Here is a 21,599-nt window from a genome sequence, read left to right as displayed (position 1 = left end):
TCTCAGCGCCGGGCGAGGGGTCCCTGGGTAACCGGCTGCCCCGCCCCAGAGGTGGCTGCGGCTCAGCGCCGGGCGAGGGGTCCCTGGGGAACCGGCCGCCCCGCCCCAGAGGTGGCTGCGTCTCAGTGCCGGCCAAGGGGTCCCTGGGTAACTGGCCGCCCCGCCCCAGAGGTGGCTGCATCTTGGTAGCACGGGGCTGGGGTGGAAGGGGACAGCATGGGGTTGTGGGGTGTTGGGGTCGCATAGGGCTCTGGCCCCATTGCAAGGGGCCCGGAGCGCCCTGATTCGGCCGACCCATCCCCTTCCCCCCCCCCCCCCGCCAGGAAGTGAGACTCTCCACCCCTCCCACCTAGGAAAAAGTTCGACCGAAGAAGGAGGGAAAAGTTTTGCAGACTGTATCCCTCCGCCAAATAGTCCCGCCCGGCCTCTGACGCAAGCGCCGGGACGGGCCAATGGGATCCCGCGTCTCTGGCGGGGGTTTCCCCGCCTGTTTTGGGAGCTGTGTGGCCTGGTCTGTGTGATTGGACATGGGGGGGGGAGGGGCGGAGTCACACATGTGTTAGCATGTCAGCGGTGGGGGGTGGTGTTTCACATGTATGTCCACACGTGTGTATTCAACACACGCTGACATGCATGTGTGCTTTGGCACAGTTGGCACCTGGGTACAGCACACGCCAGGCGTTTGCACGCTGCTGCCTAGGCCCGTGTTCTTGTGCATGCGTGTGGGGTTCGGAGGGGAGGGGGGAGACTCTGTGTAATGGTGTGTGCATGTTCATACGTGTCCATGCATGGCTGTGCTTTGCCTGTGCCCCCAAACACATGAGCTCTACCAGGGTTCCTCGGGCTCTGGGCACGCAGCTTGTGTGTGTTCTTGTGCACACACATGTTGACATGTAGGATGTGTGCATGTGGGAGGGGGCACAGGTGAGTTTCCCTGCATGCCTCGGGGAACTGCATCTTGGGGGGGTCAGACCCATATGCGCTGAGGGGAGTGCCCCGATTGCTGTGGGGATGGTGGGGTAGGATGAGGGGAGGGGTTGAATGAGATGGAGGGGCTCTTGGGCAGGCATAGGAGGAAAGGGAGGTGCATTCAAAAAGGGGACCCCTTGGGGGGGCCACAGTTTTGAACGGGGACCCTTAGTGGGTGCATAAGAAGAAAGGGGGTGCAAACAAGGGACCCTAGGGGTGCACATGAGGGGAAAGGTGCAGGGTGAAAAGGGGACCCCTGGCAGAGCATGAGGGGAAACAGGGGGTGCATTAAAGACGGTGGATCCCATTGGGGTGCATGGGGAGAAAGGGGGTGCAAAGAGGGGATGGAAAAGGGGGAAGGGGCAGGGTGAAAAGGGGACCCCCCAGGGGAGGCAAGAGGGGAAATGGGAGTGAATTACAAAGGGAACCACTGGGGAGTATGAGGGAAAGAGGGATGCTTTAAAGAGGGGACCCCTTAAGGGGTGCATGGGGGATAGGAGGGTGCCTCGGTGCAGTGTGAAAAGGGAACCACTGGGGCAGTGTATGGGGGGTGTATTCAAAAGGGAAGGCTCCTGGGGGGGTGCATGGGGGAAGGGGGTGCAGTGTGAAAAGGGGACCACTGGGGGGTGCATGGGGGGAAGGGAACCACTGGGGTGATGCATGCGGGGTGCAGTGTGAAAAGGGGACCTCTGGGGGGTGCATGGGGGGAAGGGAACCACTGGGGCGATGCATGGGGGGAAGGGGGTGCAGTGTGAAAAGGGGACCTCTGGGGGGGTGCATGGGGGGAAGGGAACCACTGGGGCGATGCATGCGGGGTGCATTACAAAGCGGGGTGCACGGGAGAAGGCGAAATAGTCCCGGCTGGGGGCGGGGGGGCGCGGATGGATCCCGGGGCTCGCTTAGCCCCACCCCCGGGAGCAGGCGGGGTTTGGGGGGGGGGGGCTGTCGGCCTATGTAAAAGCCGCGCACCCGGCCCGGGGCGCCCCCCACGCGTCTCGGATTTTGCACCCCGCGCCGCGGCTCCAGGGTCTGTCTGCTCCCCCCACCCCCACGCGTGGTGCAGCAGCGGCGCGAGCTCGGTGCATCCCCGCCCCGGGCAGCGGCAGCAGCAGCAGCAGCGGCGGCGCGAGCCTCCCTCCTGCTCCTGCCCCCGCCCCGCCGCACGCGCCGCCCCCCGCGTTCCAGGGCGAGGTTGAGTCGGTCGCGTCCGGCGTCTCGCGCCCTTTTCTCCCCGGGATTCTCCAGCCCCGGGCCTCGCGCGCCCCTTGCTCCAGCGCCCGCTCCGGCTCCGGCTCCGCCCAGCACCTGCAGCAGCCATGAGCGGCTGGAGCTCCTACATCGACAACCTCATGGCGGACGGCACCTGCCAGGACGCGGCCATCGTGGGCTACAAGGACACCCCGTCCGTCTGGGCCGCCGCGCCGGGCAAGACCCTGGGCAACATCACGGTGAGGGGCGGGGGGGCGCGTGTGCATCGCATTGCAACGAGGGGGAGGGGGCGGCCGGAAGTGCCATGGGGGGGCTGGATTGGGAGGGGGCGGGAAGTGTAATGGGCCCTGCATTGCAAGGGGGGGGGGGTGAAGAGTGTATGGGAGGGGCTGGGGTTCTTGCAGAAAGGGGGGGTGCATGGTTGGCTGTACTGCAAAAGAGGGGGGGTGCATTGAAAAATGAGGGGTTGGGATGGAGGGGACCGTGGATTGCAAAAAGACAGGGGACGTCTTGGGAGGCGCCTTTCACAAAGGGGGGACCCCTGGGGGTGCCTCGGAGGGGGATTATGGGGTGTAAGGTGAGGGGTGCATTGGAGAGAAGGGGATCTGGGGGTGAACAGAGGCCCTTATGGGGCGCAGCACGCAAGGAGGGCCCTGAGGAGGCCTAGGGGGTGTCTGAGCATAGAGGGGAGCACGTGGGAGGCAGAAATGGGGTGCTTGGGGCGAAGGGGGGGTTAGATTGCCCAGGGCGAAGAAGAGGAATGTGAGGGGAGCACATGGAGGGTGGGGGAGGCTTGTCTTGGAAGCCACCAAAAAGTTTGCAAAGTGGAGGTGGGGAGGGGGAAAGAACCCAGCCCCAGGCGCCTACTTCCTGCTCTGTAGCCCCCCCCCTCCCCCCCACTGCCAGCCCCTCCCCCAACACCCTGGCAGGGATCTCTGCTTCACACCAAAAAAAAGCCACTTCCTCTTGCAAAGCATCTGACCGGGGGGGGGGTGATCTCTTCCCCCCCCCCCCGTTCCTCCCGCTGCCCTCCGAACAGGGGCTGCCCCGCTCCCGGGGGTGGCGGGGGGTGTCTCCCGGCTGCCCACGCGCCCGGGGCGCGGGTCGGGCCCAGCTGGCACCTTCGGGCCCGGCCCCACCCTGCCGCCGCCGAGGCCCAGGCGGCTCCCAGGAGGAAATGACTCAAGGCCGAGCGGGGGGAGTCGGTCTGGGGTGGGTGCGGCCTAAACCTGCCCCTGGCTCTGCCGGGCGATCTGGAGCCAGGCTCCGAAGTCCGGGATCTTGGGGTCCCCCCCCCCCCCCCCCGGCGAAGGTCCCATCACCGTGCATCTGCCAGCAGCTCGGGGGCGTGAAAGTTTTTCGCCTGAGTTTTTTACTGCGCTGTGGGGACGAATTGGAGCCCCTGGTTCTGCGCGGCGGTTCGCGTAACCCCAGAGGTGGCTGCATCTCGGGGCTGGGAGCAGCAGCCGGCTGCGCCCCAGAGGTGGCTGCAACTCAGGGCCGGGGATCCCTGCGAGGGGAGTTGCCCCACCCCAGAGATGGCTGCAGCTGGCCCTCTCCATCCCTGTAACCGAGTTGAAAATGGCTAACTTTGTGTGGCATCCCTCCCAATAGAGACGCCCCCGTCTGAAAAACCAGAACTGGGGGGCGGGGGGGGGCTGCCAGTCTGAGCTCTGGGACTTACGAGGCAAATTCAGCATTTGCTGTGTATGCAAAAAACCCCGGCGAGCGAGCGGCGAAGAAACTTTTGCTAACTTCTCGAAAGCAAAGCGGCCCCCCCCCGCGATTAATAAAACGGGTGGGGGCGGGAAGCCGGCTGTCTGTAGTTAATCTGTCCTTTTACTGCCACGTCTCTGCCTCTGCCTGCCGCTGCGGGCCTCAGTCTGTCTCCCACCTAATCTGTCCAGATCTTTGCTTGCTTTTTCCTCTTTTCCTGTTCTCCCCCCCCCTCCCCCCCCGCAACAATCATGCTTTAGTTCAGCCTCGCCTCGCTCGCCTGGGGGGGCTGGTCTAAAGCTTTGGCTTACCCAGTTCTGTTGAAAAACCGAAGTCCGTTTCAGGGCCTGACTTTCTCACTCTTCCCAGAAACTTGTTTTGTTTTGTTGGGCGTGCAAAACTATTTTCCCTCTTCAAACCGGCCTTGTTCAGTGGGGTGGCTGGACTGGTGTCTAAAACGGGACCCCCCCCCCCCCCCCTTTCTGTCTGGAAACCCACCCAGAATTCACAGCCTCCTGCCTGGGAGAGCATCTAGGTCCCTATCTAAAGGGGATGGAGTCGGGTGCCAGATCTCCACATGTGATATTCAGGTCCCTCGAGTGGCTCCGATCCTGGGGGGTGTCCCCCTGTCCCCCCCCCCACAAGTGACTTGGTTATGGGTCAGCACAGAGCTGGTACAAAGCAGTTCCTCCCCCAGCTCATTGGTGTGGCCCCCCCAACCCGCTTCCTGCAATTGTGCAACTGATTCGGGGTGTGAGGCTGCCCCCCTGATTGGCAGGGGGTGAAAAGCACCAGGCTGGAGAATATAGGGGACAGACGCTTCCCCCCTTTCTCCGTTCCCTCCCCATTGCCCCCAGGACTCCCAGTCTCTGCCCCTAGGTTGGACCAGGGACCTGCTGCTCATGTATTGGGACCCCTCTGCACCCCCTCTTTTCTCTAGTGTCTGCAGAACTTTATACTGGTACGGGAGGGAGGGAGAGGCGCTCATCCAGGTGGATTCTGGCAGCTGGCCGGGCCCAGGTGCAGTGGGGCACGGTGCTGGTCTTGTATCTGGGCGGGGGCTGATAAAAGTAGGGCTGGGGTTTGCCAAAGCCTGTAACATCCATGGGGGACCCCCCCCCCTTAATATCCTGTCTCTTCCTGGACTCCTGGGTTCTCTTCCCAGCTCTGGGAGGGCAGTGGGGGCTGGTGAGTTAGAGCAGGGGGGGCTGGGAGCCAGGACACCTGGGTTCTCTCCCCAGCTCTGGGAGGGGTGTGGGTTATACTCTGGACCTTCCCGCAGTTTGCAAGGTGAGGCTGCCCCCCATATCTATTCTCTGGGTTGATGGGGACATCCAATGAGCCCCCCCTTATTCTTGGGCTCAGCAACCCCCTGTACCCCTCCCCAAACTCCACCTGGTCCTGCCCCATTGTGTCCCCTGGGGGGGGTGTCTCTCTCTCTCCCCTGGGCTTAGGGACAGAGGTGGGGGGAGGAAGAGGTTTCAAACCTCAACACCCCCATTACAGGGCTGTCGGTTTCCTATGGAAACTGATGGGGGAGGGGGGGCTGCGTGCAGATAGGAGGGAAGTTTGGTAAGGCGGGGGGAGGGGCCGGGCTGGGAGGCCGATTGATTTCCTCTATCAAGAATGCGGAAGTCCTTGTCCTGTCCCATCCCCCTGAAAATAAGGATCTTAATTTGGGGGGGGGGGGGGAGAAATCTAGATATCTGGGGGGGACTGACCCTGCAGGTGGGAGGGGCTGGGGGGGTGTCTGTCTGAGACAGGAAGTTCTTAAGAAGGGGAAGTTTGGGGGGTGGTGACACAGCTCAGCCCACCTGACCCCTAGAGGAAGAGGGTGAAATTGGGGGTTCAATTCTCTCCTCCCCCCCCAACAAACTGGGGGAGGAGGGGAACCCCTCCTTCCCGCTGCCTCTGGGCCAGACTGCTGGGGGCACTATGAAAATCTAGGAGCCTGGGGGGGCCATGTGGACTGGTTGAATGGGGGGGTTGCTGCTCCCCCCAACTGCAGGACGGGGGGAGGGGACTGGGCTTGACTGAGGGGGGGAGGAGGATCTGGTTCCCCCCCTGTTGCCGCCCCCCCCAAGGCTGCAGTGGGGGATGGAGATTTGGGGGCATGAATCCAGGGCCCTTAATGCCCATTGATGACCAGTGTGAATCCAGACTCTGCCTCCAGTGGGGCTGATTCCCCCCCTCCCCCCCCCGCATGTCTGGATTGCCCCCAGATGGGGGAGTGGGGGGCAGGTGTCTCCTGGTGGGGAATAGAAGGGGGGCTGGTGAGCTCAGACAGCTGTTCTGGGCCCAGCTGCTGCACCCCCATCCCATGGAAAGCAGCTGCTTGGGGGCTCCTGGGTTCTCTCCCCGGCGCTGGGAGGGGAGTGGGGGCTGGTGGTTAGAGTAGGGGGGGGTTGGGAGCCAGGACTCCTGGGTTCTCTCCCTGGCTCTGGGAGGGGAATGGGGGCTGGTGGTTAGAGCACGGGGGAGTTGGGAGCCAGGACTCCTGGGTTCTCTCCCTGGTGCCAGAAGAGGTGTGGGGCTTGTGGGGGGCAGGGCTCCCCTAGCCTGTCCAGTGTGACCCCTGACCTCTCCCCCTCCCCAGCCAGCTGAGGTGAACGCGCTGGTGGCCAAGGATCGTTGCAGCATGTTCGTCAATGGGCTGACGCTCGGGGGCCAGAAGTGCTCGGTGATTCGGGACAGTCTGCACGTGGATGGGGAGTTCACCATGGACCTGCGGACCAAGAGCACGGGCGGGACCCCCACCTACAACATTGCAGTCTGCATGACCAACAAGAGTGAGTGCCGAACACCTGGGTCCTCACCCTTGCCCTGGCAGGGGGGCGCTGGGAATTGGGGACTGGGGTCTGCTGTCTGGGAATGGGAGCCAGGACTCTTGGATTCCCTCCCAGAGCCGGGGAGGGGAGTGGGGGCTGGTGGGTTAGAGCAGGGGGGCTGGGAGCCCGGACTCCTGGGTTCTATCCCTGGCTCTGGGAGGGGAGTGGGGTCCAGCCAGCCTCCCCATCTCCTGCAGCTGGGGCTGCCTGTCTGGCCCTCGCTTCCCCCCTCCCCACCCCAAAGCCAGCAGGGCTGTGTTCCCTCCCAGCAGCTGCTGCTTGCACAGCCGAGCCCTGACCCCTTTCCCTGCGCCGGGGCCCACAGCAGCTGGCCCCGGATCTAGCTGCTTCAGCCCCGCATCCCTGGATAACTGGCCGGGCTTCATGAACAGCTGCAAGTGTGGGGGGGCAGCAGGACGCCTGGGTTCCCTCCCTTCCCCTTGGGGGGTGGGGGACGCTGGGAATCGGGGATTGGGGTCTGCTGTCTGGGAATGGAAGCCAGGACTCCTGGGTTCTCTCCTCAGCTCTGGGAGGGAAGTGGGGTCTAATGGGGGTTAGAGGTGGGAGCCAGGACTCCTGGGTTCCCTGTAGGTGCTGGTGTAGGGATTTACCTGAGTGGATCAGATCCCAGGTGCCCATCCGGCCTTTGCCATGAGACCAGCGTCTTCCTCCATCCCCAGCCCGTGGTGGGGAGGGGGCAGTGGGTAGCCTGGGGGGCCCCTCAACCCTCTTTTTCTCTCTCCCCCCTGCAGCGATAGTGCTGGTCATGGGCAAAGAGGGCATTCATGGGGGCTGCGTGAACAAGAAATGCTTTGAGATGGCCAATCACTTGAGACGCTCGCAGTATTGACGCCGGCCCGGCACTCCGCTGCGGTACTACTGATGCCCACGCTGGCTGGGACCACACCCGGGCCCCCGCCCCCCTGCAGGGGTGTGCCCCGCCCCGGGGCCTGGATCAGCCCCCATTCCTCGCTTTCGGATCTCCACTCTGGCCCACCCCGGCTCTCCGCCACTTTTTCTATCACAAAAATCCTCTTCGTTGCTGCCAAATTTTTTCTGGTTGTTTTAAAAACAAAAAAACAAAAAAAAAAAAGTTGTAGTTTTTTTTTGGGGGGGGGGGGGAGAAAAAAAACTATATTGGAACAAAAGAAATAAAAAGGAAATTTGAATAATTCTCAAAGCGTATCTGTGTCTAGTGTCTGCTCAGGATGCCTGGGTTATGGGGCTGGTGGGTTAGAGCAGGGGGGCCTGGGAGCCAGGACTCCTGGGTTCTCTCCCCAGCTGGGGGAGGGTGCACCCTGGGAGGTTCCTGCCCTTGGATTCTCCCTCCCCCCCTCCCCCGCGCGCGCACACACTCCAGGCTGGCAGGAGAGCCGCACACAGTCGCACATCCTCTTAGTACACAGCAGTGCCTGAGTCATGGTGCAGGGAGGGGCATGAACAGCTGACCAGGGATCTGCCAGAGCTCCGGCCCCAGGGATCCTGCTTTGGGGGGAATCCCACCTCTACTCTTGTCTGTTGGGGGATGGGGTCTGGCCCCAGTGCAATGGGGCACCTAGGACTGGCTTCCTGCCTATCCCTGCAGCCATGTGTTCCACCAGCAGGGAGATGGAGGCTGGCTCTGGGGCGGTCAGGCCTAGGGGTTGGGTGCTGGGCTGGGGGGTCAGGACACCAGGGTTCTATTTCTGGTCCTTGTGCATGGAGAGGCTGGTTTCCCACCTCCCAGGTGTCTAAGGTGCTTGAGGTCGGGGGGCAGGGTCTGCAAAGCTCCAGTTGGGGGTGGGGTGTGCTGTGCCTGGCATGGGGGGCAGCCTGGAGCTGAGCAGCTCCCAAATTTCCAGGGAAGAACCTTGGCACTGCCAACCAACTCTTTTTAACCGCCCCCCCAGTGCCACCCCTGCGCCCGCTGCCGGTGAGCGAGCCACGCAGGAGTGTGCGCCTGCCCGTGCCAGCCCTGCGCCCGCTGCCGGTGAGCGAGCCACGCAGGAGCGTGCGCCTGCCCGTGTCAGCCCTGCGCCCGCTGCCGGTGAGCGAGCCACGCAGGAGCGTGCGCCTGCCCGTGTCAGCCCTGCGCCTGCTGCCGGTGAGCGAGCCACGCAGGAGCGTGCGCCTGCCCGTGTCAGCCCTGCGCCTGCTGCCGGTGAGCGAGCCACGCAGGAGCGTGCGCCTGCCCGTGTCAGCCCTGCGCCCGCTGCTGTGTGAGCGAGCCATGCAGGAGCGTGCGCCTGCCCTGGGCCCTGAGTCCTTCCCCCTCGTCCCAAATGGTGCCCCCAAGTCACAGCCCCTCTGGATTGGGGTTCCACCGGGGGCTGGGGTTATGTACAGTGTGCTGGGGGTGTGCACACCCCAGCATGTCCCTGGCCTGCCCCCCTGCCCAGCGCACACGACCCCAAAAAGTCACCAGTCAATAGAGGGCCAGTATCTTTTATTCAAAGCTGAGCCCCGACCCGCCAGGCGGGCCCTGGGTGCTGCTGACCCCTGGGTGCAGGGCCAGGGTGCCTGGCGTGACCCCCAGCAGCCCCACCCCACAACTGGTTAAAAAAAGCAGCCTCGGTATGAGCTCCAGGAACCCCCCCAGGGGTTAGGGGTTGTAGTGTGAAGGGAACAGGCCCCATGCCCCACTGGGGCAGGGACAGACAGACAAGGCGTTAGTTATCGGGGGCTAAAAGCACAGACACGAGGGGGGCAGTGGCACCCCCCATTTTGGTCCAGGACTCTGCAGAATGTGTGTGTGGGGGGGGAACCATGCTGCACCCCCAGTTTTTAAGCCACGCCTGCAAATCAAAGGCAGGAGCTGGGGTCGGGCCAGCCCCCAGGGCAAAGAAGGAACGGCTGGAACAGCTCTTGGATTAAAGGGGTGTGTTTGTGGGGAGGAGACAGGTAGCCCTGCAGAAGTGGGGCCCATGTCCCTAAAAGAAAGCAGCCCCTGCCCCCTGCTAGCCTCCAAACCAGGGGGTAGCCACTGGGGGCAAGGACAGGTCTGGCTTTGGGGCCACCCTGCTGGGGGGGGGGGGTGCTTCGGCAGGACAGACATGGGCCTTGGGCTGAGTCTAACGGATGGGCTATACCCTATGGGGTTAGGGGTAAAGCCCCCTGGCTGTGGTAGCCCCATCTCTCCACTGCTCCCAGGTCGCAACCACACGCTTCTAGCCTGGGCTACACGTGGGCAAGACAGCCCCATTTCTCTGGCCCAGCCCAGAGCGTGACAGGCCCCCAGCTTCATGGCGTTATTCAGCTGAGGCAGCGGGGCTGGGGGACCCCACGGGGCGGTCAAAGCACCCGCCCAGGCGCTAGCCCCGCTGAGCCTGCTGTGGGGGATTCAGGTGAAAATGGAGTTTAGAGCCCTTAAATTTCACCAGCCTGGCCTGGGGGGAGCCAGTCGCAGGGGAGCGGCTCTCAGCAGCCGAGGGGGCAGCGCGGTCTCTACCCGACCTTTGCCCTAGACAGTGTGGGCCTGCCCCCGCGTCCCGCTGCGGGGCCATGAAACGGGGCAAGGGGGCGGCAGCTGGCCGAAGCCCCCTCTCCCACATCCTAACAGCGGGTGTGAAGTGGGGCGGGCGCCCCCGGGGGGAGTCCAGGAGCGGGGCCCAGGCGCAGGCAGGAATGTCACCCGGCCGCAGTGTTTACAGCCAGCCGGCCAGAAAGCGCAGGCTCAAGGCTGAGCCCCGGAGGGGGAAGGGTGGCTGGTTTGCTTCAGTGCTGGGCTCCCCCACCCTGCTGGGAACCCAGGAGTCCTGGCTCCCACCCCCACTGTGCCTGTTCTAACCCCCCCCCCGCCCCCTCTCCCCTCCCAGAGCTGGGGAGAGAACCCAGGAGTCCTGGCTCCCAGCCCCCGCTGCTCTAACCGACCAGCCCCTACTGCCCTCTGGGACTGGGGAGAGAAGCGGTCCCCCCTCTATGCCCCTCACACCCTGAGCTGTCCAAAAGACCCCCCCACACACACCCCACTCTACAAAGATGTGACACCCCAAGTCCCCCAGCCCTGGAGCCTTGGGCACATAATCAATCCCCCGGGGCAGGGGCTGCAGGCCCAAAAGGGAGCTGGGGGTCACCCCACTCCACAGGATGGGGGTCCCAAGCCCGGATCCCCATTGGGGGCCCCTGTTTTGTGCACGGTTTAAAATACCAAGAAAGCTCGGGGGTAGAGGCCCCCCTGGAAGTCCAAGCAGCTGCCCCATACGGGGGCTCAGACAAGGATGCTGCCCGCCAGGCCCGCAGGGGCATGCTCCTTGCGAGCACCCAGGGACCCCTCCTGCTCCTCCTCGGAGCCTTCCTCGCCGGAGGGCGGGGCCCCGCGCCTCGGCCATGCTGCCGAAGGAGGGGGTGCCGGCGGCGGAGGAGGGGCCCAGCAGCGGGGGTCCGCTCCGAGTGGCGCTGCTCTTCCTCCTCCTCCTCCTCCTCCTCGCCCGGCGGGTGCCCCTCGCCCTCTGAGTCCGAGTCCTCGGCCGTCCGCAGCACGCGCTGCTTACACACTGGGCAGGTCTTCTTGGTCTGCGTCAGCCAGGGGTCCACACACCGGCAGTGATAGGCTGGGGGCAGGGGAGAGCAGTTACACCCCCACCACCGGGAGTGGAACCCAGGCATCCAGGGCGGCTCCCTGACCCCCCGCAACCACCAGCCCCCACTTCCCCTCCCAAAGCCAGGGAGAGAACCCAGGAGTCCTGGCTCCCAGCCCCACCGCTCTAACCCACCAGCCCCCACTCCCCTCCCAGAGCTGGGAAAAGAACCCAGGAGTCCTGGCTCCCAGCCTGCCCTGCTCTAACCCACGAGCCCCCACTCCCCTCCCAGAGCCGGGGAGAGAACCCAGGAGTCCTGGCTCCCAGCCCCCCCTGCTCTGACCCACCAGCCCCTACTCTCCCCTCCCAGAGCCGGGGACAGAACCCAGGAGTCCTCACCGTGGGCACAGGGCAGGATCCGCAGCCGGTCGCCCTCCTCGTACTCATCCAGACAGATGGCACAGACGTCATACTCGTCCCCTGGCAGAGACACAGAAGGTGGGCGTTAGCCCTGACATATGGGGGAAACTGAGGCACACAGAAGGGGCGGGACCAGGGCAAGCTCATACAGTGAGAGGATAACAGTCCTGCCTCCCAGCACCCCCATGCTCTAACCCACCAGCCCCCACTCCCCTCCCAGTGCCGGGGAGAGAACCCAGGAGTCCTAGAGACAGGCCTAGAACTGTGTTTGTTCTGTTGGGACACAAGAACAATGAAATGCACGTGGCAACTTCTCCCTAGGGTCATGGGTTCACAGGAAGCGGTCAGGTCAAAATTCTCCTTTCCACCCACATCTCCACCCCAGAGGTGGGTGCATCTCAGTGCCGGGCGAGGGGTCGCTGGGTAACCAGCCGCCCCGGCCCAGAGGTGGCTGCGTCTCAGCGCTGGGCGAGGGGTCCCTGTATAACCGGCTGCCCCGCCCCAGAGGTGGCTGCGTCTCAGGGCCGGGCGAGGGGTCCCTGGGGAAACCGGCCGCCCCGCCCCAGAGGTGGCTGCGTCTCAGCGCCGGGCGAGAGGGTCCCTGGGGAACCGGCCGCCCCCGCCCCAGAGGTGGCTGCGGCTCAGCGCCGGGTGAGGGGTCCCCGTGTCACCTGCCGCCCCCGCCCCAGAGGTGGCTGCGTCTCAGCGCCGGGCGAGGGGGTCCCCGTGTAACTGGCCACCCCACCCCAGAGGTGGCTGCATCTCAGCGCCAGGCGAGGGGGTCCCTGGGGAACCGGCCGCCCCACCCCAGAGGTGGCTGCGTCTCAGCACTGGGCGAGGGGTCCCTGGGGGAACCGGCCGCCCCGCCCCAGAGGTGGCTGCATCTCAGCGCCAGGCGCGGGGGTCCCTGGGGAACCGGCCACCCCGCCCTAGAGGTGGGCGCATCTCAGCGCCGGGCGAGGGGTCCCTGGGGAACCGGCCGCCCCACCCCAGAGGTGGCTGCGTTTGATGACACGGCCCGGGCTGGGACCCGAGGTTCAGTTCTTGCCTGCTCAGCTGCAGGGCTCGAACGTGTCAGCGAAAACAGTGAAGCTCCATTCCCCCCCCCCCCCCCCCCCCCCCCCGCGCCCTGCCCGGGAGGGAAGCGGTCAGAGGGGCTGCGGAGGGAACCCAGCCGCTCCCGGCTCAAGCCCTTATAAGGTAAATGCGAGCGCTCCCCTGCCGCTTCCTCCCCGGCGCTTACTCAACCCGAGAGCACCCGCTCAGCGCCCCCGCCAGGCGGTGAAACGGCTGCAACAGCTCCCTGGGAAGCCGGACGCCTGGGTTCTACTGGCAGCTCGAGGGGGAGGGGGGAGACTGAGGGATAGAACCTGGGAGCCAGGACTCCTGGGTTCTCTCACCAGTTCTGGGAGGGAAGTGGGGGCTGGTGAGGGGATGGGGCTGGGGGGGACGGTGGTATTTTTTGCATCCCTTCCCCCTTCAAATGGCAGAAATAGACCCCAGGAGTCCTGGCTCCCAGCCCCCACTGCTCTGATCCCCCAGCCCCCACTCCCCTCCCAGAGCCAGGGAGAGAACCCAGGAGTCCTGGCTCCCAGCCCCCCTGCTCTGATCCCCCAGCCCCCCTGCTCTGATCCCCCAGCCCCCACTCCCCTCCCAGAGCCAGGGAGAGAACCCAGGAGTCCTGGCTCCCAGCCCCCCCTGCTCTAACCCACCAGCCCCCACTCCCCTCCCAGAGCTGGGGAGAGAACCCAGGAGTCCTGGCTCCCAGCCCCCCCTGCTCATGACCCCCCAGACCCCTCACTGAGCCTGGAGGGGGCTATGTGGCTGCAAACTGCTGGGAAGCGGTCAGGGAGGGGGGCGGAAGTGTGGGTTGTGTGACCCAGCTCCCAGCATGCACTGCTCCAGCAGCCTTGTGTCTCCCTGCTGCCCCCCCCCCCTTCCCTGCAGGAGCGACCCCCCCCCAGGGGCTGGGCAAGGGCTGGCAGGAAGCCAGAGCCACAAGCACCAGCCAGGGAAGCCCCTGGCCCCGTTCCCCCGGCACAGGCCCCCCGCAGCAGCTGGATCCAGGGGCCCCCCCAGAGACTGCATGGGGAGCTCAGACAGGTCCATGGGGACTGGGGGAGGGGGTGAGCGTCTCAGCACAGGGGCCTGGAGGCCGTCAGGGCGGGCTGACCCCAGAGTGCACCCCCCCGCCCCCGCGGCAGGCCGGTCAGCCTCCCCACCGGCTGCCGGCCTGGGGCTCCTGTCGAAACATTTCACAGGCGTGAGGTGACAACTCCTCGAGTCACTGCGGTTAGCACAGCCCCCCCTCCAGCGCTCGGACAGGGCTGAACCACAGCGGGGGAGAGAACCCAGGTGTCCTGGCTCCCAGCCCCCACTGCTCTAACCCACCAGCCCCCACTCCCCTCCCAGCGCCGGGGAGAGAACCCAGGAGTCCTGGCTCCCAGCCCCCCCTGCTCTAACCCACCAGCCCCCACTCCCCTCCCAGAGCCGGGGAGAGAACCCAGGCGTCCTGGCTCCCAGCCCCCCTGCTCTAACCCACCAGCCCCCACTCCCCTCCCAGAGCCGGGGAGAGAACCCAGGCGTCCTGGCTCCCAGTGTGTTTGCATGCAAGGAGCCCCAGCCTGGGTCTGACAGAGGGGAAGGGGGGTGACTTGGGGTCCCTCAAAACACACAGTAGATGCGTGAGCCCAGGGGCTGCAAAGGGGGCTGGGAGCCGAGGGGAGGAAGCGCTCAGAGCCAGTCTCACACCCCAAGTCACAGCCACTCGCTCCCCAGCCTGACATCTCCACTTGGGATTTGGTGACACGGGGCAGGTGGAGGTGTCGGGGTGCAACCGATCGCACCCCCCACCCCTGAACCTGGAACTTTCCAGCGCCCCGTGCTGGGGCTCAGACAGGCACCCCACATCTGAGGAGAAACCCACAGCCCGCCCTTCCCCTCCCCTGCACCTCCCAGGGGCGCCCTTAGATCCCTCCCGGCTGCCTCTGAGCTCGACGGATTGTTCCTTCGATTGGCCCCCCCTCCCCGTGGTGTGGGGGGACGGGGGATCTGCCCGCCCCCCCCGGCTCCAAAACGGGCTGCGGAAGGACAGACAGACAGGCGTGGGGCAGGGGCCCCTCTGCTGGGGAGAGGGTGCACTGCAGCCTGGATGGGTGAAGGGCAGGATGGGGGGCCTCCCAGCATGCAGTGTTCTGCCTCCATCATGCCCACTGCATGCTGGGAAGGGCCCCGCCCTGCTACCCCAGTGGCCATCCCTGGAGTGGGGGGTGCCAGGATAAAAAGGGCTCAGGGTCAGCCCCCCTGCTCCCCCAAGAAACCCCCCATGCGGCACCTGTGGCCACCTCTGGGGATCAGCTCACAGCTTATCTGGAAGTATCACGCTGGGGGCCCCGCCTGCCAGGGGAGAGCACCCTGCACTGAGCTCCCCGCCCCCCGCAGCACAGTGCCCTCCCCGCCCCCGCAGCACAGTGCCCCAGTGCCACCCCTGGGGCGCCCTCCACTGAGCTCCCCGCCCCCCGCAGCACAGTGCCCCAGCGCCACCCTGGGGCGCCCTCCACCGAGCTCCCCGCCCCCCGCAGCACAGTGCCCCAGCGCCACCCTGGGGCGCCCTCCACCGAGCTCCCCGCCCCCGCAGCACAGTGCCCTCCCCGCCCCCCGCAGCACAGTGCCCCAGCGCCACCCTGGAGCGCCCTCCACCGAGCTCCCCGCCCCCGCAGCACAGTGCCCCAGCGCCACCCTGGAGCGCCCTCCACCGAGCTCCCTGCCCCCCGCAGCACAGTGCCCCCAGCGCCACCCTGGGGCACTGGGGGTCCTGACTCCGAGGGCGGGGGCCGGGGGTGGCTGTGGCGGGCGGCAGCGCCCCCTGGTGGCCAGTTACCTTTCTTGTACTTGTGGACAGGGATTTTCCTCAGCTGCTCCTTGGAGAGCCGGTTCCGCAGCAGCCTCTTGCGGTGCTGCACGCAGCGAACGATCTGCCAGCACAGACCGGGGGGCGTCAGGGGGGTCTGGGACTTCCCGGCCCCCCGTTCCGACCCCCAGCCCCCCCGCTCCGACCCCCCAGCCCCCCTCCCCCCCCCCGCTCCGACCCCCCCGCTCCATCCCCCCAGCCCCCCCGCTCCGACCCCGCTCTGACCCCCCCGCCCTCCCCCTCCCCCCCCGCTCCAACCCCCCCCCGCCCCCCCGCTCCGACCCCCAGCCCCCACTCCCCTCCCACAGCCGGGAGAGAACCCAGGATTCCTGGCTCCCAGCCCCCTGCTCCGACCCCCCAGCCCCCACTTCCCTCCCAGAGCCGGGGAGAGAACCCAGGAGTCCTGGCTCCCAGCCCCCCCTGCTCTAACCCACCAGCCCCCACTCCCCTCCCAGAGCTGGGAGAGAACCCAGGAGTCCTGGCTCCCAGCCCCCCATCCTCTAACCCACCAGCCCCCACTCCCCTCCCAGAGCTGGGAGAGAACCCAGGAGTCCTGGCTCCCAGCCCCCCATCCTCTAACCCACCAACCCCCACTCCCCTCCCAGAGCCGGGGAGAGAACCCAGGAGTCCTGGCTCCCAGCCCCCCCTGCTCTGACCCACCACCCCCCTCCCCTCCCAGAGCTGGGGAGAGAACCCAGGAGTCCTGGCTCCCAGCTCCCCCCGCTCTAACCCACCAGCCCCCACTCCCCTCCCAGAGCTGGGAGAGAACCCAGGAGTCCTGGCTCCCAGCCCCCCCTGCTCTGACCCACCAGCCCCCTTCCCCTCCCAGAGCTGGGAGAGAACCCAGGAGTCCTGGCTCCCAGACCCCCTGCTCTGACCCACCAGCCCCCACTTCCCTCCCAGAGCCGGGGAGAGAACCCAGGAGTCCTGGCTCCCAGACCCCCTGCTCTGACCCACCAGCCCCCACTCCCCTCCCAGAGCCGGGGAGAGAACCCAGGAGTCCTGGCTCCCAGCCCCCCGCTCTAACCCCCCCAGCCCCCACTCCCCTCCCAGAGCTGGGGAGAGAACCCAGGACTCCTGGCTCCCAGCCTGTGCCCCGCACAATGCGGTGGGGCGTCACTCACCAGGATGGTGCACATCACGGCGATGATGATACCGACCACGCCGGTGAAGGGGATGAGATAATAACCCAGCGGGAAGATGTACTCAGGGATCAGGATAATGTGAGCGCTGGGTGACCGGAGACAGTGGGGTCAGTCAGGGCGGAGATGCTGGCCGCTAGCTCCCACTGTGCCTCCAGAGGAGAACCCAGGCGTCCTGGCTCCCAGCCCCCCCTGCTCTAACCCACCAGCCCCCACTCTCCTCCCAGAGCCGGGGAGAGAACCCAGGAGTCCTGGCTCCCAACCCCCCTGCTCTAACCCACCAGCCCCCACTCTCCTCCCAGAGCCGGGGAGAGAACGCAGAAGTCCTGGCTCCCAGCCCCCACTCTCCTCCCAGAGCCGGGGAGAGAACCCAGGTGTCCTGGCTCCCAGCCCCCCCTGCTCTAACCCACCAGCCCCCACTCCCCTCCCAGAGCCGGGGAGAGAACCCAGGAGTCCTGGCTCCCAGCCCCCCCTGCTCTAACCACCAGCCCCCACTCCCCTCCCAGAGCCGGGAGAGAACCCAGGAGTCCTGGCTCCCAGCCCCCGCCCCGGTCTAACCCCTCGACCCCACTCCCCTCCCTACTGATGGAGCACCCAGGGAGAGCAAGGCGGGTGACAGACATGTGTCCTGAGGGGGGGGGGGGGCGCCAGGCCCACGCTGGGGTTCCTCCGGGCTCAGGGGCTGCGAGGGGACAAGACGAAGGGGGGGGCTGGGCCGCGCCCCCCCGCCGGAGGGCAGGTGCCTACCCCTTCTCATAGCTGAAGAGGGAGCGCAGGTAGTCGGCGGCCGTCTCCCCCACGAAGACTGACGGGATGGCGATTTGTTCCTGGATCCTCTCTGTGGGGCAGAGAGATGGCAGAGGGGCTCAGCCAGCCCTACAGGGGACGCCCCGACCCACACCCGGGGCACGGTCGCCCTTTGGACACTGGGTTCCCTCTGCCCAGAGCTCTCCCTGGGGGAGGCAGGTGGTGTGGGGAGCACAGGCTGGGGGATCCTGGCAGTGGGGGGTCTCACTCCTGCCCCCTGCTGCTACAAGCTGCCACAATCCAGCCTGCAAATGGGGGGCGGGAGTCCCGAGAGTAACCCCGTCCCATGGGAGAACTCGGGGGCGGAGCCTAGGGAAAGTCCCTCCCCTCCCCTACTCACCATCATTCCAGGCCATGCTGAGCAGTTTGTCGGAGCCCGTGTTATGGACCACGGCGGCGTCGAACCCGGCCTGCTGCGCGTGCCACACCTGGGGACGGGGGGGGAACGGGTCAGGGGGGAAAGCACCCTCCACCAGCCAGGGAGAGAACCCAGGAGTCCGGGCTCCCAGCCTCCCCTGCTCTAACCCACCAGCCCCCACTCCCCTCCCAGAGCCGGGGAGAGAACCCAGGAGTCCTGGCTCCCAACCCCCCCTGCTCTAACCACCAGCCCCCACTCCCCTCCCAGAGCCCGGGAGGGAACCCAGGAGTCCTGGCTCCCAGTCCCCTCCCCCTCCCCCCGCTCTATCCCACCAGCCCTCACTGCCCCCTAGGCCCCCCCACCTTGATGTCGAAGTTGCACTCGTATCTGCGGATGAGCGCGATGAAGCGGGTGGCGTTGCTGGAGTTGGGGGGACCCTCGATAGGCTGACAGGCATTGCTGGGCCTGGCCTCCACCAAGTAGCCCTGGAGCAAAGCAGGCCGTCAGAGTCAATACACCACAGGCCTGCAGCCAGGCAGGATGAGCCGAGAACAGAACCCAAGAGTCCTGGCTCCCAGCCCCCTGCTCTGACCCACCAGCCCCCACTCCCCTCCCAGAGCCGGGGAGAGAACCCAGGAGTCCTGGCTCCCAGCCCCGCCCCCCCCCCCGGCTCTGACCCACCAGCCCTCACTCCCCTCCCAGCGCTGGGGAGAGAACCCAGGCATCCTGGAGCCCCCCTGCTCTAACCACCAGCCCCCTGGACCTTGCTTCCCAAGCGCCAGCTACGCACCACAAGTCCTTCCCTGGGCAGCAGGGCCCCGAAGAGGGCGGGCAGGTCCGAGAAGTCCATGCTAGAGTTGTGATCCGTCACCTGCAGGGTGGGCGGGGAGAAGGATCAGGGTGGCACGAGGAAGGCTCCGGTTCCCCCCACCCCATCTGACCGCTCCCTGGGTCCCTGCCCCCAAAATCTCCCCCCTCCCCCCTGGGCCCGGCGCCAGGCCAGGCCGAGCCCTTGGCCACTCACCGCGTGGATGTAGGCGTCCGTGGGGGGGAGCAGCAGACAGGCCCGGAGCAGGAGGGCGGTGACAGGGCTGGGGAAGGCGCGCTCGGGCCGCATCCTCGCGGCCGGCGGAGCCCTGCAAGGGGGAGAGGGGGGAGCCCAGGGTGTGAGACCCCCCTGTCAGAAACCATCCTGGGGGGTAAACCGAGGCACGGTCAGTGCCAGAGCTGGGAGCAGACCCTGTCCCTCCAAAGTGCCAGAGGGGCAGGGTGGTTAGCACCCAGCCCGGCCCCGTCGGAGTCTCGGAGCTGCCCCCCGCCTCGCGTCCCCGGAGGGCGGCCGCACGGAGAGACAGCCCCGGGGCTTGTAGCCAGGACAAAGGGCCCATTCACTGGCCACGAGGCAGCGCTGCGGCAGGGGGACGGGAGACAGGCACCGGCAGCGAACCCCTGACAGCGGCACCGAGGTAAGCAGAGGCCCAGATCCCAGCCAGGGTCCATCGGCCGTCGCCCCGTGGGGTCAAGGGGGGTCGGATCCCGGCCAGGGTCAACGGGCCGTCACTTCTCCTCTAACCCACTAGACCCCACTCCCCTCTGGGACAGAACCCAGGAGTCCTGGCTCCCAGCCCCCCTGCTCTAACCACTAGCCCCCACTCCCCTCCCAGAGCCGGGGAGAGAACCCAGGAGTCCTGGCTCCCAGCCCCCCGTGCTCTAACCACCAGCCCCCACTCCCCTCCCAGAGCCGGGGAGAGAACCCAGGAGTCCTGGCTCCCAGCCCCCCCTGCTCTGACCTCCCAGCCCTCACTGCCTTCCCAGAGCCGGGGAGAGAACCCAGGAGTCCTGGCTCCCAGCCCCCCCTGCTCTGACCCCCCAGCCCCCACTCCCCTCCCAGAGCCGGGGAGAGAACCCAGGAGTCCTGGCTCCCAGCTCCCTCTTGATGAGATGGTATGACGCGGGGCTGGCGGGAGCTGGGGGAGCCCTGCCCGAACAGGTCTGGGCGTGGACCAGAGGCCGACGCTCTTGGTGTTCTGGCCCAGGCCGGGAGGCGCTTGGCTTAGCCTGGCGCAGGGCACAGCGGCCCGGCTGCCAGGGGTTCCGAAGCATGGAGCGAAGTTCAGGAGCGGGAGCGAAGAGCTGGCACCAGGCGGGCTGGGAAGTGGGCAGGGCCAGGCCTGAGGGGGAATTCCCCGGGGGACATGAGTTCAGAGGGTCTCAGTCCAGTTCTAAGATTGGGGTACCCATGGGGCCGGGCACAGCAGACACATGGGGCTGTCCCTGCCGTGAAAGCTTACGGTCTAACTCAGCAAGATGGACCACGGGTGGGGAGGGGAAACTGAGGCACGGAGGTGCCGGGACTTGCGTAGCAGGTCAGTGGCTGAGCTGGGAAGAGAATCCGGGCAGCCCGAATCTCAGGCCATGCCCACTAGCCCACGCTGCCAGCCCGAGGGCTGAAGGGGTCATGCCAACTGAGCCCCTTTTCCCTATGCTACGGCAGGGGTGTCAGGGGAGCTGGGTGTGTGGGGAGCCATGGGTTGGGGGAGCTCCCTGGGCTGCTGTCTCAGCCCTGCTCACTTTAGGGGTAGAGGGGATGTGTACACAGCACTTGGGAGCACCACTAGCTCACCAACCCAGCACTGAGACGCGCCCACCTCTGGGGCGGGGCGGCCGGTTCCCCAGGGACCCCTCGCCCGGCGCGGAGATGCAGCCACCTCTGGGGAGGGGCGGCCGGTTACCCAGGGACCCCTCGCCCGGCGCGGAGATGCAGCCACCTCTGGGGCGGGGCGGCCGGTTCCCCAGTGACCCCTCGCCCGGCGCTGAGATGCAGCCACCTCTGGGGAGGGGCGGCCGGTTACCCAGGGACCCCTCGCCCGGCGCGGAGATGCAGCCACCTCTGGGGCGGGGCGGCCGGTTACCCAGGGACCCCTCGCCCGGCGCGGAGATGCAGCCACCTCTGGGGCGGGGCGGCCGGTTACCCAGGGACCCCTCGCCCGGCGCTGAGATGCAGCCACCTCTGGGGCGGGGCGGCCGGTTCCCCAGGGACCCCTCGCCCGGCGCGGAGATGCACCCTTGGCATTACCCCCTCTCCTGGCTGGGCTGGGGGGCTGGGTATGGTCCCCTGTGTCTGAGCCCCCAGTCCCCACAGGACCCTCTCCCCAAATGGGGATCCCTTCTCTCAGCCCCCCTGCCCAGCAGCAGGGCCCCCGATCTAGCTGGTGTACAAGTGCGGCCCCCTCTCACTGACCTGGCGGGGGTGGCTGCCCGGTCAGGGCTGGCTCATGGAGGAACAGGGGGTCTGCCCCCTAGAGCAGAGCTGGGTCAGGAACTGGGGTCCCCCTCTGGCTCTGTCTGTTTACAGCTCCTCTCCGGAACATGGGAGCTACCAGCTCTCGCGAGAGGAGGAGGAGCTACCCTTCCTCCCCTCCCCCCCCCCCCCAGTAACCCGGACTCCTGGGTTCTCTCCCCGGCTCTGGGAGGGGAGTGGGGGCTGGTGGGTTAGAGCAGCGGGGGCTGGGAGCCAGGACTCCTGGGTTCTCTCCCCGGCTCTGGGAGGGGAGTGGGGGCTGGTGGGTTAGAGCAGCGGGGGCTGGGAGCCAGGACTCCTGGGTTCTCTCCCCGGCTCTGGGAGGGGAGTGGGGGCTGGTGGGTTAGAGCAGCGGGGGCTGGGAGCCAGGACTCCTGGGTTCTATCCCTGGCTCTGGGAGGGGAGCAGGGGCTGGTGGGTTAGAGCAGGGGGGGCTGGGAGCC

The 21,599-nt window shown here is 66.7% G+C and overlaps 2 protein-coding genes across 2 annotated transcripts; one reads left to right on the top strand and one right to left on the bottom strand.

Moving 5' to 3' along the window:
* Window positions 1-1,949: 1,949 nt before the first annotated feature.
* Window positions 1,950-7,896, top strand: PFN1 (profilin 1). Its single transcript, XM_054049537.1, has 3 exons — window positions 1,950-2,417; window positions 6,491-6,683; window positions 7,475-7,896. Exons 1-3 carry the CDS (start codon window positions 2,286-2,288, stop codon window positions 7,570-7,572), a joined length of 423 nt encoding a protein of 140 aa, XP_053905512.1. The 5' UTR covers window positions 1,950-2,285; the 3' UTR covers window positions 7,573-7,896.
* Window positions 7,897-10,823: 2,927 nt separating this feature from the next.
* RNF167 (ring finger protein 167) lies at window positions 10,824-21,227 on the bottom strand. The gene is given in 12 exon segments (XM_054049536.1): window positions 10,824-11,010; window positions 11,012-11,077; window positions 11,079-11,251; window positions 11,618-11,698; window positions 15,519-15,612; window positions 16,673-16,778; window positions 17,438-17,528; window positions 17,838-17,925; window positions 18,218-18,340; window positions 18,646-18,726; window positions 18,880-18,991; window positions 21,097-21,227. Coding segments are annotated over 11 exon segments (1,098 nt in total). The 5' UTR covers window positions 18,973-18,991; window positions 21,097-21,227; the 3' UTR covers window positions 10,824-10,908.
* Between the last annotated feature and the right edge of the window lie 372 nt (window positions 21,228-21,599).

Source organism: Malaclemys terrapin, chromosome 15 (genome assembly GCF_027887155.1).
Source record: "Malaclemys terrapin pileata isolate rMalTer1 chromosome 15, rMalTer1.hap1, whole genome shotgun sequence".
NCBI lineage: Eukaryota > Metazoa > Chordata > Testudines > Emydidae > Malaclemys > Malaclemys terrapin.
The sequence above is the reverse complement of the archived record's forward strand: the minus strand, read 5'-3'. Positions and strand labels throughout refer to the sequence as shown.

What these genes read in the sequence shown, in the direction of transcription:
- PFN1 (XM_054049537.1), top strand. Translation starts at nt 2,286, where the DNA reads ATGAGCGGCTGGAGCTCCTACATCGACAACCTCATGGCGGACGGCACC. An exon ending in AGACCCTGGGCAACATCACG is followed by an intron (nt 2,418 to 6,490) that starts GTGAGGGGCGGG and finishes CCCCCTCCCCAG; the next exon opens with CCAGCTGAGGTGAACGCGCT. An exon ending in AGTCTGCATGACCAACAAGA is followed by an intron (nt 6,684 to 7,474) that starts GTGAGTGCCGAA and finishes TCCCCCCTGCAG; the next exon opens with CGATAGTGCTGGTCATGGGC.